This window comes from Schistocerca nitens, chromosome 2 (genome assembly GCF_023898315.1).
Source record: "Schistocerca nitens isolate TAMUIC-IGC-003100 chromosome 2, iqSchNite1.1, whole genome shotgun sequence".
NCBI lineage: Eukaryota > Metazoa > Arthropoda > Insecta > Orthoptera > Acrididae > Schistocerca > Schistocerca nitens.
The window spans coordinates 77,269,855-77,287,338 of record NC_064615.1 but is presented as its reverse complement, the minus strand read 5'-3'; the positions used below and the strand labels follow the sequence as shown (position 1 = coordinate 77,287,338).

The following is a 17,484-nucleotide window of genomic DNA, read 5'->3' as shown; positions in this document are numbered from 1 at the left end:
AAAATGGCGACTGGGCACTCTCACTTTCCAAGAAGGAAATAAGCCCCCGGACAGCTTGCCATATAGAAGAGGAGACTTAAAGGGGAAACAGTCCTTCATTGACGAATTCCTCAGTAGGCCGTGCATGCGGCAAGCGGTTCACCTCAGCCAGCAAGGTAATATCACGGATGCACTTGTCTCTCAGGGGGTGCTCGGTGAGCCATGGCTGCGGCGATTGCAGCTCTTTCAGTGGCTCTGAGGCATGTGCCACAGACAAAGTCATGTCTGCTAAATCTTCGCAACAACAGAGAGCAGTCATGTTAACCTATCTTATCGCGAGTAAGTCCAAAATGGATGTCCGCCACTCGGGGATCTCAGGCGCCTCTCTCTCCCAAAAATGCCTCTCTACTACATTTTAAGCGCAATAGACTAGTATCATAATGGCAATTTCTCTTATTGAGATTAACGAGCCCTTGTAAGGCTACTACCCCTGGTACAGTTGTACCGAACATCATGTTTTCTCTTCTTGAGAATCAAAGCCCTTGTACACACTACTATATCTGGTAGAGTTGTACCACACATAATATTTTCTCTCCTTGGGGATAAGGAGGTCTGGTACAGCCTACTACATCTGACTCAGTTATACCACGCATGATATTTTCTCTGCTTGAGAATTGAGAGCTGCTGACCACTGCCAGAATGGTCACAGAACCTCTTCTTGCTTCGGTCACGGTGCTGACACACCATTTTCAAGGTCCTTGGCTATGTCTCCTCTACGGTAGGCTTGTCATGAGCTTCAGCTTTGGTACCGATTTCCTGATGCTAGTGAAGCAAATGCAAGAAAATATCAACGCATTGTTGAAACTTTTGGACTTGGAACTCTGTCAGCTACCCATGTACACGAGTCGGAGAGTGTGAACTACGGACACGTGTCGCATCTTGATTGAACAACGTTCAGAACGTACTTTTGGTAACAGGCAGGGTGCATAGGAGTGTCCTATTAGTGTTTCATTACATTTCAGGTGGACTTTATTAGAAAAGAGTGTAAAATTGTGATTCACATATATAGGTACGTATTTTCTTACCTTTGTTTTTAAACTTGCTGTGTAAAACTTGGGTCACACCTAATTCGCACTTACATTATTTAACAGCATAGCAATAATCAGTGGTCTGGAGATACTGTCCTTGACTACTAAATAAAAACCCGCCCCAGCTTAAATTTTTGATGAAGATCGTCAGCAACGGCTACCGAAGACATCCAGAATATGAAGTCGCTCTCATTCTGCTGACGGCCTTTTTAAAAAGGTCGGAGCAGCAGACAGTGGTTCAGGCCACTCCGTTGACCTTGGCGTGGGAAACTGTCTCAGAAGGTGGAAGAATCAACAGTGATCAACAGCATGAGGATGCAGAAGGCAATGGAAACCACTGCATTAAAGACACATATTGTGTATCCATAGGATATATGGCCTGTAACTGACAATTGCCAAGATGATCTCTCCATTGGCAAAAGATTCCTGAATAGTCCCTCGTTAGGATCTCCAGGAGTAGACTGCACAGGGCGAGGAGACCATGAGAAGAAGACTGAACAGCCACCGAAAGGATAACGTTATATGAGATGGAGCGTGGAATGCCAGAAGTTTGAACGTGCTACGGAAACTAGAAAATCTGAAAATGGAGATGCTAAAGCTCAATATACACTCCTGGAAATGGAAAAAAGAACACATTGACACCGGTGTGTCAGACCCACCATACTTGCTCCGGACACTGCGAGAGGGCTGTACAAGCAATGATCACACGCACGGCACAGCGGACACACCAGGAACCGCGGTGTTGGCCGTAGAATGGCGCTAGCTGCGCAGCATTTGTGCACCGCCGCCGTCAGTGTCAGCCAGTTTGCCGTGGCATACGGAGCTCCATCGCAGTCTTTAACACTGGTAGCATGCCGCGACAGCGTGGACGTGAACCGTATGTGCAGTTGACGGACTTTGAGCGTGGGCGTATAGTGGGCATGCGGGAGGCCGGGTGGACGTACCGCCGAATTGCTCAACACGTGGGGCGTGAGGTCTCCACAGTACATCGATGTTGTCGCCAGTGGTCGGCGGAAGGTGCACGTGCCCGTCGACCTGGGACCGGACCGCAGCGACGCACGGATGCACGCCAAGACCGTAGGATCCTACGCAGTGCCGTAGGGGACCGCACCGCCACTTCCTAGCAAATTAGGGACACTGTTGCTCCTGGGGTATCGGCGAGGACCATTCGCAACCGTCTCCATGAAGCTGGGCTACGGTCCCGCACACCGTTAGGCCGTCTTCCGCTCACGCCCCAACATCGTGCAGCCCGCCTCCAGTGGTGTCGCGACAGGCGTGAATGGAGGGACGAATGGAGACGTGTCGTCTTCAGCGATGAGAGTTGCTTCTGCCTTGGTGCCAATGATGGTCGTATGCGTGTTTGGCGCCGTGCAGGTGAGCGCCACAATCAGGACTGCATACGACCGAGGCACACAGGGCCAACACCCGGCATCATGGTGTGGGGAGCGATCTCCTACACTGGCCGTACACCACTGGTGATCGTCGAGGGGACACTGAATAGTGCACGGTACATCAAAACCGTCATCGAACCCATCGTTCTACCATTCCTAGACCGGCAAGGGAACTTGCTGTTCCAACAGGACAATGCACATCCGCATGTATCCCGTGCCACCCAACGTGCTCTAGAAGGTGTAAGTCAACTACCCTGGCCAGCAAGATCTCCGGATCTGTCCCCCATTGAGCATGTTTGGGACTGGATGAAGCGTCGTCTCACGCGGTCTGCACGTCCAGCACGAACGCTGGTCCAACTGAGGCACCAGGTGGAAATGGCATGGCAAGCCGTTCCACAGGACTACATCCAGCATCTCTACGATCGTCTCCATGGGAGAATAGCAGCCTGCATTGCTGCGAAAGGTGGATATACACTGTACTAGTGCCGACATTGTGCATGCTCTGTTGTCTGTGTCTATGTGCCTGTGGTTCTGTCAGTGTGATCATGTGATGTATCTGACCCCAGGAATGTGTCAATAAAGTTTCCCCTTCCTGGGACAATGAATTCACGGTGTTCTTATTTCAATTTCCAGGAGTGTAGGTATAGTGGTGGTCATTGAAGCCAAATGAAATGAAGACAAGGATTTCTTATCAGATGAGTGTAAGGTAACACGGGAATCAGCAGAAAACGGTATAAGAGGAATAGGTTTCGTTATGATGACGTTTCCATTGCCGTAAGATTCCTGAAAGTCCCCCGTCGGGTAGACCGTTCACCGGTCGCAAGTCTTTCCAGTTGACGCAACTTCGGCGACTTGCGCGTCGATTACGATGAAATATGATGATTAGGACTACACAACGCCCAGTACTTGAGTGGAGAATATCTCCGATCCAGCCGGGCCGTGAGGATTCACATTCTCTCGCCCTGACCACTCACCTACCTGGGGCGGACGCTGTAGAGGGTAAGAACGATACAGGAAAATAGGAAAGCAGGTAACTGAGGGTGTAGGTCGCACGTGCTACTCTGGGATGAAGACATTGGCACAGGACAGGAATTGGTGGTGGGCAGCATCAAACCAGTGAGAAGACTGGTAACCCAAAAAACAAAACGATAACTGAACTTCACACAATTTTTTACAGTGATCCACACGGGAATACTTTGAGACAGCTTTTATCATTGTCTCTTTCCCCAGAAAATTTTTTATTTACAGTTTCGTAAATAACGGTGTCTTGGAGATAAACTCTGGATATGTATAACTGTACACGAGAAACATCACGCGAGTTCTCTCAGTATGTCAAACGGTTCTGTACAGTGTTCAATAACGACGTATGACAACGTTTTCTGTTTGACCTTGTTGTATTCGTTTTGAGGACTTTCAGCCTTGCCTTGTCTGTTTGTGTTTCCTACATTGTGTTAAACAATCAAGGTTAAAAAAAAGTGTATATCGTTTACCTTACGTCCATATCAATTATTTTGTCCCAGTGTTGAAATTTTGTGTGGGTTGGAATGAGAAGTGTTTCCAGCAGACCATTCCATGTTAGGTGAAGAGTGAATCGGATGCCTAAAGTGTGATTCAGCATGCGACTGCTTGACAAAGAAGTCAGATTGTACAATTAATAAGTGATTTCGCAATTTATTACGCCAAATTTTCACTGTTTGCTTCTGACTTCGCGTTTCCGATATTTCCACGAATTGTGGTGTAATCTTGTAACTGAAGCAACCGAGAGGCCGTTGTGTGGTAAATATCTGTAGATCGACTACAGATTCTGCCGTTTCGTGAGCTCAAGATCGTCTGCTATGCCTTCATCGTGCTCTGGAATGGGGTCACAGAGTTAAGAGCAGGAGATCGCAGTAAACGAATTAGTGAATGAATGGAATCAATTTTTAATTGTAATAACAATAATGGCACGAATCTGGAAGTCAATGGGGCCTTGACGAGGCTGTTGACGGTGTCTAAGGAATGGCTGTGGAATTCAAATGTGCCGGATTGTAAAGTGTGAAAGAGAGACGGTGAAATAAAATGACGATCTTTATAAGGTTTCTTTAAAAGAGTGAATGGGATGTGCTAGATGGTTTGTTTTTTGTAAATGGGAATAAAGCCTTTATGTAAACACATCAGCAGTAAGGGTGAGTAGGTGGTAGCTCTTGGGTTAAGTGAGAGGTTTTTGTTAGGCTAATGATGCTTTGGCATGGCTATTCTCCCAGTTTCCAAACTATCCCGTTGTCTTGGGGTAGGGAGGTCCTATACAAACGTGATTAGTTACTTCCCACCATGGTCTACCTAAGTATGTCACCACCCACACATCTGGTTCTTTTTCTTTTTCGCCTGAAAATCACTAGCCACGTTTCATATTTCAGTTTTGTTGCACCAATCTGTGCCAATCTGTGTGATGATTGAGTCAGTTTATAAAATTCTGTATTTGTGTCATGAGTAATGATTGTGAGGATCGAGACACTGATGCCCATCATATTTCATTTTTTAACTAATTATCTAGTTGTCTGTATCTTTAGTTAACGAGTTGCACATCTCTGCACAAGAAATGGATGAGCCTTGGAACTGATGGAAATCCATTTATGTGGAGCAGGTGTGTTCCTAGGAATAGGGTGAGTTGTAAAAGCAGGACCACCTAACAACAGAGCAGTGCTCTGACCAGTAATCGGCAGGTAGGATCTGTCAGCCACGCCACTTTATCTCAGTGGTGCTGGCAGGTCGCATACAACTCCAGGTCCTTAGAATTGTGAACTTCCTTTGGTACGACTGTGGTGACTCCCTAAAAGATTTGGTTTGGGAACTATGTTGTGCGTCCAGAAAAAGCAAAATAAAATTTTTATGGGCCACCATCCCTGTGAAAGAAAACCTCTTGCTTGCACATTTTTTGCTGACAGGCTGAAACAATTTGAGGGAGGCATCCTGGGCAAAAGAAAGAGACCACGCTGTTCTCTTGTGGGAAAGCTACGTTGTGGTAGCTCCCTCCTCCTGCCCCCCCTCCCCCCCCCCCCCCTCACACCCGCTGACTGGATTGAGTGGGTCGCTGACCCATCTCACAGTGTGTGGACACACTTAGAGTGCATGGTGGACCCTATCTGCTCCCAGTCGAACAGCTTTGCCCATGCCAAAACAGAAGGGAAAAGGTCGGACATTGGGTGACAGGTAGCGGTTGTGGGTAATAGGTAGCGGAGACGACGCACCCAAACTACCGACCCAGCCACTAACAAATCGCCTACATGTTGGGGCAGACCTACTCAACTGGGGCAGTTGGTCGATTGATTGGCCCATGAGTGGGTGGCTTCAAAATTTTTCTTCCTTTTGCAGGAGTAGGAATAGCGCAATCCAGACTCTGAATAATGTCAACAACAAGTTTCTCTCTCAAAACTTGAGAAAGCACCTCACTTGCTGGCTTAAAAAATACCTACTAGGTGGGATGTTCGAGTTTTCTAAAATTTCACTGGAGAATCTTTCACAGAGCTTTCCCACCGGTGAAGCATAGTCTGCACGGACTATAGTGAGAGACTCTGTAGCAGAGAGGTATAGAACATTTTTAGAGAGACTTGTTTAGGGGATGTGGAGGAGGACACTCGACTGAAAGACGTGGGCGAGGGATACTCTAGTACCTCCCGCCGGTGAAGTCGAACACGCGCCAGAACAAATGGACGTGGCCAGCCCATAGAGGGCTCCGCCTCCGCGGCGGCTATTCAGCGCAGCGGCTCTCGCGCAGCGAGGGCGCCACCGCTACGCCACGTGCAGACCGCGGCCAATAGCCGCTCCCCCCGCTTTCGTATGTTGCTCGTTGTTGACATTTGCCTGGCTCTGGTTCCGAGTGGATTTACTGGTGTTGTGGTTTCTACGAGCCTCCGTTGTTTATCTCTTCCTTGTTGTGTCGGTCGTCGCCGGTTGTTGTCGGTTGTCGTTGGTCTGTCGTCCGACTCGTCCTGTGTTTACCCGGTGGTGCGTGCTCCACCGCCGGCGGCTACCCCTCCTGGCGGCTCCGATCCGCAGCCCAAGGCGTTCCCGCAGTTGGTTTTAGGTCCTACAGATACGGAACTGCATTCAAGGATCAGATCATCATCCATGACTGATGAGTTGTTGCTGCCAGTTGGGCTTGGGGGATGCAGGTCTTTTCGCTCTGAACTATCGATTCTGGTGAGAGCAGGTCGTAGTGTGTGAGGAGAATGATTACGGGTTTGTTTCTTTTCACCTTCATTGGAAGTGACTTTATATTTCGTTTTGCAGCAGAGGGATCATCCATGAGCGATTTACATGTCTGCCTGTGGAACCAATACCTTTCTTCCTGCTAGGACCGGAGCAATTACGCACCAAGGCGTGATTATGTGTTTTAGGGGGACAACCAGTTGAGGTGATTGCCACTCTTGTTATCCATGCCTTGTGGGCGCTTCAAGCAGATCAACGACTCAATTACATTGCCCTGATGTTCACGGCTTGTATTCCCACTGGCGTTTGTATTTTATCAATCTCATTAATGTATGCTTCCTTTTTGTGTGTGCGAACCCAAACAATAAATAAAATTGGTGTTAATCTGGACCAGTGTTGTCAATTCAGTAGATAGGTAACGAACCCCTGTAAACAGTAACTCATTTACAAATACGTATCTTTTCTCATTGCGTGCTCCAGTGTGCGACAAATTCAGTTATACAGCGGAGTTCATGAGGAGTGATCTGATTCTGGGTCGGTGCAGCTGGAACAGATCACAAAAGGAACCAAGAAGTTTTTAAGTCGCGTCGGCGTCCTGTACATTTTGCATAAATATTTGAAGCTTATCGAATCTAAAGATGCACAAGTCTCTGATATGACAATGCCGTGTAGTAGACAAACAGCAGATTCATGATAATCATAAATGGGATATTATTTGGCAAAATGCTAAACAGTTACTTGGAAAACATGAAGTACTTGTTGTTGTTGTTGTTGTCTTCAGTCCTGAGACTGGTTTGATGCAGCTCTCCATGCTCCTCTATCTTGTGCAAGCTTCTTCGTCTCCCAGTACTTACTGCAACCTACATCCTTCTGAATCTGCTTAATGTATTCATCTCTTGGTCTCCCTATACGATTTTTATCCTCCACGCTGCCCTCCAATGCTAAATTTGTGATCCCTTGATGCCTCAGAACATGCCCTACCAACCGGTCCCATCTTTTTGTCAAGTTGTGCCACAAACTCCTCTTCTCCCAAATCCTATTCAATACCTCCTCATTAGTCACGTGATCTACCCATCTAATCTTCAGCATTCTTCTGTAGCACCACATTTCGAAATCTTCTATTCTCTTCCTGTCCAAACTATTTATCGTCCATGTTTCACTTCCATACATGGCTACACTCCATACAAATACTTTCAGAAACGACTTCCTGAGATTTAAATCTATACTCGATGTTAACAAATTTCTCTTCTTGAGAAACGCTTCCCTTGCCATTGCCAGTCTACATTTTATATCCTCTCTACTTCGACCATCATCAGTTATTTTGCTCCTCAAATAGCAAAACTCATTTACTACTTTAAGCGTCTCATTTCCTAATCTAATTCCCTCAGCATCACCCGACTTAATTCGACTACATTCCATGAACCTCGTTTTGCTTTTGTTGATGTTCATCTTATATCCTCCTTTCAAGACACTGTCCATTCCGTTCAACTGCTCTTCCAAGTCCTTTGCTGTCTCTGACAGTACTTACATTTTCATATTTGTCTAAACAAAGCTTACTTTCTTGTTGTGCATTATCCCGTTATTTATCATCAAAGTGGGAAAGCTGAATTTCAGTCAAGCAGAATGGAACAGTTTGTGTCAAAGATTTGCATAAAGCGGTCACTAAGGATATTGACATTGGGCTGCAGTGTAGTATATCCAGATCTTGCGTTCGACAAGTCTGCGTTACTTTTCCATTCCATTGTATTTTAATCCTCTTCATTGGGATTCCACATGTATGCTTAGTAAAAGAATAAAGAAAAATGTACAACTTCTATTAAGGGAAATGTATGAACCTTATGACGCTTATATTTTCGAGCAAATGTTTAGAAGTTTGCTAAATAATTCCTCATTTATGACTCTTATTAATCGACTGGTCATAATTGCCTGTTATGTGGTATTGTTTCTTCAGCGACTTCTACTTTCGTAGTCTTCATATCCATTAACCTTCAGGTGATTTGCTTGGTGACCTGTTCCACCTCTGCTGTTTCTGATACACTGACGTAGTTGGAAACGCCGAAAATTATTGCCGGAATGCTCGTAAGTTCCGCAGTTTACGCACCGACTGTACGCAATACTTTATTTAGGTCAGTGGCTATACACAGTGGTTTCTTTAGACCTTACATGATTCGCTGCCAGTTCAGAGGAATGCGAACAACTCACAGGTGTTACCATTTTAGAAACAGTATTCCCCTTCATCCGAAAGCTGAAGATTACCGTTTGCTGCGACTCAAATAATTAGCTTTCTCCATCCTTTACAGCAATGCACACTGGTACACTCTCAAACGTTTAATAATACCTGGTCTGCAACTGCTCAATTGTCTATAAAGTGACATGCATCACTAGCTACAACCAGAAGAGATAACAGCTAAGGTGTCGTCCTACGTGATTCTACAGCGCATGTCCAGTGCTGCTGCACCAGACTGCTTCATATTAGTGTCATTTGATGACTGTTTTAGATAATTGTTAATGACGGACACCCCTCAAGATCCCGAACAAAGTAGACTACACTCTAAATCCCCTCAGACGAATATTCCATTTATAGATGTGAAACCATATAACTAACGACCTTGACAGCCCACATTCCTTCACAGCCGCATTGTCACCTTCCAGCCCCGATAGGTTCGTGTTGCAACCAACATATGTTCCCATTTTACATAATCAATGAACTAAGATGACCTGTGCTTTCGTAGCTTTCTGGACGGCTAACGCAACTGACGATATGATGTCGGCATAGGTATGCACTCAATTTCCTACTGCCATTATAAAATTAACTTATAAATTGACAGCCGGCCGCGGTGGTCTCGCGGTTCTAGGCGCGCAGTCCGGAACCGTGCGACTGCTACGGTCGCAGGTTCGAATCCTGCCTCGGGCATGGATGTGTGTGATGTCCTTAGGTTAGTTAGGTTTAAGTAGTTCTAAGTTCTAGGGGACTGATGACCACAGCAGTTGAGTCCCATAGTGCTCAGAGCCATTTGAACCATTTTTTTATAAATTGACATATTCTCTTCAGTTTTACTATGTCGTTCATAGTAGTTCCTCGGTGTTCAACACAACAACCTTGCTCATATGTTAAAAACTACACGCAATACTTAGAAGAAAAAAAATGGGTAATACCAACCTGTTGCAATGGTTCATTAAGCTCTTTCTTATACTCCATTTTGAACTTAGGTAAAAAGACAAGTACATCATTTTCGTACATATTACTGGTGACATCTCTCAGATTTAAATCTGCAAGTTTACTCTCAAGGTTCCTCAAACCGTCTGCTTGTCTTGGTAGAAATACAAGCATGATGAATTTGTTTCCCTGTTTTGATCAAGAAGAGAGGAATGTAAAATAATTTAGCAGGAGATGCATACGTTCGACAGTACAAAAAGCAAATACATTGTTACTAAAATAACATCATTAACGTTAAAGGATCATGCACAGCGTAATAAAAAATAGTTACAGTAGTCAAAAAAAGTTCTAAAATTACTCTTGACATTTTTCTTAGCAGAGGCTACTCAATCTGTTTCAGATATTTTACAATCAGAGTTTCCCATGACGCAAGGTAATAAGGTCCTAATTCAGAAACATTGCATTTAATAGCAGGTTTAAAGTCACAAAACGTTACCCCCCCCAAAATAATATTTTCATAACATGATAGGTTCAGATTTTGTCTGAACATAAATGGTTACTTCCGCACAATACCTTATAGGGAAGGGCGAGGACCTGTGCATCCAGATCGTACCTCATTGCGTACTTAAAATTGCTCTGTATCTGCATCATATCAACATTTTTCGCGGGGCCAGCATCCGTGAAGAAACGTCTGGGCGCAGTGTTCATTTTATTAAACTGTTTCTGCCACTCTGCTTTGAAGTAGACTGCATTGACTAGCACCATCAGGGTCTGACCACCCAGAGCTCCTAGAAGAAAGCAAAGACTTAATGTAGTCACATTTTGTTTCCTCCATTCTATGAAATGTCAGCAAAAACCAAAAACTAACTTGCACGAGTCTCTTCTCCGTCCTCCAGTTAGATAATGTGTGCGAGATATTGCTCAGCCTGATTTCTGACATTTCTTCCAACTATATGGTTGGGTCAACTGTGTCACCTCGCAATTTGATATGCTGAAAGGTATCGTAGCTTAGTGTGCTGTGACGATGAATTCACAAGCCTGTGTGCGATTTTTATCTTTTTATTTGCTCATTTTGATCATGTTTGAGGAATGCACAAGGCTGGGTAGCTATGGAGGAAGGTTGCGGTTTACCGTGAAGGAAAGTGTATGGGCTGAGTGGCCGTGTAGAGATCACTGAGTGATCCCAGGAGGTTTGTCACAAACACTCTGGTGAAAGGGGGCCGGACTCATTGGTGTTGCTTTTCGCGAAATGTGGCTGGTCCCGGCGGAGGTTCGAGTCCTCCTTCGGTCATTGGTGAGGGTGTTTGTCCTTGGGACAATTTAGATTAAGGGGCTCCGGAAAGGCTCAAAATCATGAAAAGTTCAATTTTTACTTTTTTGCGTTTTCTGAATCTGCAGACTATTACCTTTTAATAGATGTATAATTTATTCAATTCCGAAGACTACAACTATTTTTAAATTTTTTTTGAAATGTGTTCTACATGGGCGTGACCCACTGTGGCGCTGTTAAACTGCTGTCAAATGGTGTTATTATTAACGTCCGTGTTCATCAGGTACATTTTAGTGATGTGAGATAAAGTATGTGTTGTGGCTAACCTGTGATGGTTCAATATATATCGCTGGTGTGATTGTCGATTGTTTCATGTTTATTTACTCTGTCGTTATCTCGAAAATATTCGTAATTAATTCTGTTTCTTGAGTCTCTGTTTTGTTGAAGTATAATAATGAGTAAAAGTAAAGTTATTAGAAATCCTCTGAAGGCTTTTAAGAAAAGGGGAAATGTTGGAAAGCCAAAGGTATGTGTTATTACTGTAAACAATAAAGACGATGAAAATCCCCAACATAGCTTGGTCCCAAAGAAGGAGACAGTTGGTGTAAATATAACAAAGGATTGCTACCTGGTGAAGTGTACACTCATAAGCATAGTCTGCCTCATGCAATAATGGAGGTGATAAAACCTATTTTCAGAGACTTAGCAGCACCTGAACTGTTGAAAAAGTGTATTCACGGAAAAACTCAAAACCCCAATGAAAGTGTTATTTATTTATTTACTCGTTCGGCATCACAGAGGCATAATTTACAATATTCTTATCACTATATACTAAAAAAGAAAACAATATAATTCTACACTATATTAGATATGTTTTTGAGCCACTCTATGGCTGAGTCACTGAGTCTATGTATGTCCATGAGTTCACCACCATAGCCATACACTTTGCACGCGAGTAGATGGTCCATTGTCTGTATTTCTCCGCACTCACATACAGCGCTGTCTGCCAGGCCCCATTTGTTCATCAGGTGTTTACATCTCCCAACACTCGTTCTGACCCGGTTTAGAGCTGTCCACACTCTTCTTGGTAGGTTGAAGCCATCAATCTTCTTGTTCGGATCGTGCACTAAATTTTTGTTCTTAAATTCACTTGCCGACCATACTTCGTTCCAGGCCGTTCTCGGCTCAAAGGCTTGTAGTTCTTCACCGATTTTCCAAAAGGGTGATCTGGATTTAAGCCTGTTTGTCGGTGTCAGATCTTGGTGGATAGGGAGGTCCGGGTTGTCTATAATTTTCCTGTACGTTTTTAGGGCTAGCTGTGATCGCCTGATTTCTGGAGGCTCTATGTTCGCTAGTGCAGGAAGCCATGCACAGGGGGTGGCCCTGAGTGTTCCCGAGATTATTCGCATTGTCTCCCTCAGCTGGACATCCACTTTAGATACGTGTGCACTTCTCCTCCAGACTGGTGAACAGTATTCAGCTACACTGTAGACAAGGGCTAGTGCTGAAGTTCTCAAAGTGCTCGCTCCACATCCCCATGTTGTTCCAGCCAGTTTTGAAAGGATAGCATTGCGGGATTTTAGTTTTTGCTTTGTGTCTTCGAGGTGTGAGCTGTACGTTAGGGTCCGGTCTAGTTTCACTCCCAAATATTTAGGCTTATTCTCATGTCTTATGCTTTGGCCATTCGAAAAGATCTGTAATTTTCTGTGTGTCTCTCTGTTGTTGAGAAGTGTAAATAGTGTTATATGGCCGAGAATCCCCAAGACTTTATTTGTTGGAATAGAAACACTTCACTTTGGTGTGTATGATGCTGTTGCGACTTTCAATGATGGCAACATTGTAAGGTGCAAGGTATTTAGAAATATGGGAATGAAGATAGGTTCTAACATGGTACGAGCGATGCTTGGTTTAGACAAGGAACGCCTTCGGGCTGCAGACAGGGCTGTAAAGAGTCTAGAAATACAAGCAAGAGTAAACAGGAAGAGGAACAAGAGGAAGCTGGAGGAGGAGTTTGCAGAGAATGAAGATAATCCATCCTATGGACCTGGAAAGCACTAAAAAGTTAATCCAATCTTTGTCGCTCGATTCCCAAAACTTTTATTTTCTCATACTAATTACATGTTTTCTAAGGATCTTCCAAACATATTTGTTTCAAACTTTCAGTAAATGTTACACAGTACCTTCTGCATAATTTAACACAGCCTTTTTCCAAAAAACTGTATATTTTTGAATATATAAATAAAAAATTGCAAAAAATGTTGTGAATTTTCATTACAATTGAAAAAAAATCATCTTTAATAACTGAACTAAAATTTTGTAAAATCCCTGTGTTAAGTTGTAGCCCATATTCCAATAAATAATCTGTAAAAAGTTCAACTTCCTACCTCAAATACTTTTTGAGGAAAGATGTAATTTATAAGCGTTATTTTAACATTGCAAGTATAGGGCGTTCCGGAGCCCCTTAAGTGGTATGTAAGCTTAGGGACTGATGAACTTAACAGTTAAGTCACATAAGATTTCACACATATCTGAAGAGGTTTTTTTTCTGCGGAAGCGTCTGTAGAAAGCCCCCGGACGTACATTAAGGCTGCGAATGCGGTTTTCTCCTTTCAAAGCAGTTGCCGACTAGGCCCCAGAGAATTGCCATACGTAAAGAATTCACCTTCCGGTCTACAAAATGGTTCAAATGGCTCTGAGCACTATGGGACTTAACATCTGAGGTCATCAGTCCCCTAGAACTTAGAACTACTTAAACCTAACTAACCTAAGGACATCACACACATCCATGCCCGAGGCAGGATTCGAACCTGCGACCGTAGCGGTCGCGCGGTTCCAGACTGAAGCGCCTAGAACCGTTCGGCCACCGCATCCGCTAGCCTACTGTGGGAAAACTCGTTGCCTTCCCTCCAAAATCCGGTTATCCAATCATGTGAATCTCGTCCGACACCGTGATTTGGTGCGAGGACTTGGTCAATGAGTGGAACCTGGCTGGGAGTCAGTACCAACCTTCTGCATACTACAATGCATTAAGTGAGCCAAGAATGGTAAATTTGTGCAGGGTTCCCGTGTATTCTGGAGAAGAACTCAAGATTATCGCTGGTCACACTGGCAATTCCCGGAGATCCTCCCCTCCGAATTGAATCGTTCGAGATCCAGAGAGGCAGTTGGAAACGAGGATTGCGTTTCGGGACCTGCCGTGGAGAGGACGTCTGGACCTGTCCCAAGGTCGGTGGCAGCTATTCCCGGCCGCCATCTCAGCCATTTTGCATCCGGTGCTGACTGCATTGGGGCACATGTGCGCTGATTTCTAAATAAGTTTCGCATTTCGCATTTAGAGATGTCCATTATCTGAGCAGCTCACAATTTGCGGGATTCGCAGCGCAGATTGGGTTGCTTGATTACTTATTTGACGAGTCTTGCACTCGATTACTTTGCAGTTTGCGAGATGTGCAGACTGCGAAAGTTTGCTGCGTTTCCCAAATAGTCTTCCAGTTAAATACGACGCAGCCACGGATGTGTCGGGGATAGATTAAGATGTAAATAAGCTTCTAGCGGTGTTCTCCGTTAATGTTAGAGAACTGATTATTCACGACAGTAACTGCGTAGTATTAATTATCTTTGGTTCATGTAGAACTTTTTTCACAATAAACTGATATTCTTCAGTGAATCCTTGCTTTGCAGTTATAAACCCGACTACCCCACAACTAAACGTAGGTAGGAAACTCGTAAATAATAAAGACAGTTAGTTACTTGCGTAACTAATTTGGTGTCTCACTGTGACGGTATGCACATGCTTTGGAGATTTTGATTAATTTGTTTAAATTAATGTACAATGAGCATTGCACCCACTCGCCTAACATCGCTAAAGTCGTAAGTGAAATAGGCAGAGAGCACATACAGCTGCCAAGGCCCAGCGCAATTTCGATATAATGTCTCAGCCGGACGCTAAAAGTTTAACACCGTAAAAGGGGTAAATTTCAATGTTTAGAAAGTCACTACTTTTCACCGTTTCCGATAACTTTCTGATTTCTCCACTGATCATCCAGAGTGTGAGTACGCTCCTGGCCATCAAAATTGCACCTGCATGAGGAATGCTAAACGCTTGGATATGCAGGTGCGTAGAATTTCACCGTAACTGCAGTAATGCCGTTTGCACTGTCTCTGAAAGAATGGTTTTTCAGCGAGCTGTCCTGAACCACCTCGACACAGAAGTCGTTCGACTGCTGCCGTGACCAGCGCACCCTCCAGGTCTCTGGCCCACTGACAAAACATCTGGTCACGGGCTTCTGTGAGACTGGCCACAGCTGTTGATGAGTTGAAGCACCGTAGAATGCCGTGACCGTTCCTGTCATCTAAGCTCAATTCGACCTAAACCCCAGCTGCGGTTAGAGGCATTCTGCTGTCCAAGACAGCGTTTCTGAGGTTTAATTGTCGCACTCTGTGCGCCAAATCACTTGCAGATTTAAGATCGTACTTTTCATGCTACACAATATGCGCACAACAAGTAATATTTCGTTATTTGTTATCCTTCCCAGTGATGTAGTTTCAGTGGCCAATACTGTATGTGTAACGATTACCTTGGCGTCTCAAAATTTTTTTTCGTTCAGAACACGCCTCAGCCAAGAAACATCGTGTCTCTAAGAGTCGTTGTACACTCACTGTACAACAAAAGTACAAAGTTCATCTGTGCTGGGCCCACAGCTTGCATAAAGTCACAATATGACATCTTCTTTGCACTTTTGACAGAATTAGTTGCTAATTGTTTATTTCTTATTGATTACATAGGTTAACGACAAGCTTATTTCGGCGTATCTTCCATTTTTTGCTGACATTACATTTATATAACATTTTATTCTACGTCTATGCGACTATTAATCAAATTGCGTGCATATGGAGTATCGTCTCAGTTGTGTGACTGGATTCGTTATTTCCTCTCAGAGAGGTCACGGTTCGTAGTGATACACGGTAAATCATCGAGTAGAACAGAAGTGATATCTGGCGTTCCGCAAGGTAGTGTCATAGGTCCTCTGCTGTTCCTAATTTACATAAATGATCTAGGTGATAACCTGAGCAGTCCCCTTAGATTGTTTGCAGATGACGCTATAATTTACCGTCAAGTAAAATCATCAGACGCTCAATTCCAATTACAAAATGATGTGGAGAGAATTTCTGTATGGTGCGAAAAGTGGCAATTGGCACTAAAGAAAGAAAAGTGCGAGGTCATCCACATGGGTATTAAAAGACATTGATAAATTTTGGGTATACGACAAATCGCACAAATCTAAGGGCTGTCAATTCGACTGAATACCTAGGAATTACAATTACGAGCAAATTAAATTGGAAAGACCACATAGATAACATTGTGGGAAAGGCGAAACAAAGACTGTGCTTTGTTGGCAGAATACTTAGAAGATGCGGCAAACCCACTAAAGAGACAGCCTACATTACACTTGTCCGTCCTCTGCTGGAATATTGCTGCGCGGTGTGGGGTTCTTACCAGGTAAGACTGACGGAGGACATCGAAAAAGTGCAAAGAGGGGCAGCTCGTTTGGTGTTATCGCTCAATAGGGGTGAGAGTGTCACTGATATGATACGCGCGTTGGGATGGCAGTCACTGAGACAAAGGCGGTTTTCTCTGCGGCGAGATCTATTTACGGAATTTCAATCACCAACTTTGTCTTCCGAATGCGAAAATATTTTGTCGACATCCATCTACGTAGGGAGAAATGATCGTTACAATAAAATAAGAGAAATCAGAGCTTGAACGGAAAGATTTAGGTGTTCATTTTTCCCACGCGCCATTCGAGAGTGGAATGGTAGAGAAGTAGTATGGAAATGGTTCGATGAACCCTCTGCCAGGCAGTTAAGTGTGAATTGCAGAGTAACCATGCAGATGTAGATATATGTAGCAGGAATATAAGGTTTTATCTTATAAAAATCAAATGGTTCTGAGCACTATGGGACTCAACTGCTGTGGTCATAAGTCCCCTAGAACTTAGAACTACTTAAACCTAACTAACCTAAGGACAGCACACAACACCCAGCCATCACGAGGCAGAGAAAATCCCTGACCCCGCCGGGAATCGAACCCGGGAACCCGGGCGTGGGAAGCGAGAACGCTACCGCACGTCTTATCTTATAGTTACGTCTAGATCGAGTGAGTCCATAAATCGTCTTAGAACATAAATTCTCTTAGATATAGAAATTAAAAACATGACTGATGTTAGAAGCATATTACATGAATGATTTGGATGTGTGTTTCGATCCAACCGCCCTAACTCTAGCGGCTGCCGGAGGAATACAAACTACGACCGTTTTAATAAGATAAAATGTCCATCGAGTGATAGTGACAGGCTCACCTGCCATGGATACTCACCGAAATCATCCCAGTGATGAGAGGCATCTACATTA

The 17,484-nt window shown here is 44.1% G+C and overlaps 1 protein-coding gene across 1 annotated transcript in view; it reads right to left on the bottom strand.

The window, feature by feature from the left end:
- Positions 1 to 17,484, bottom strand: part of LOC126234272 (serpin B3-like) — a 99,034-nt gene that overhangs the window by 22,001 nt on the left and 59,549 nt on the right. Inside the window, exons 5-6 of the mRNA XM_049942963.1 lie at positions 10,377 to 10,591; positions 9,807 to 9,992 (exon numbers count right to left, since the gene is read on the bottom strand). Of these exons, the coding sequence (XP_049798920.1) occupies positions 9,807 to 9,992; positions 10,377 to 10,591 (401 nt within the window). The remainder of the gene's footprint in view (positions 1 to 9,806; positions 9,993 to 10,376; positions 10,592 to 17,484) is intronic.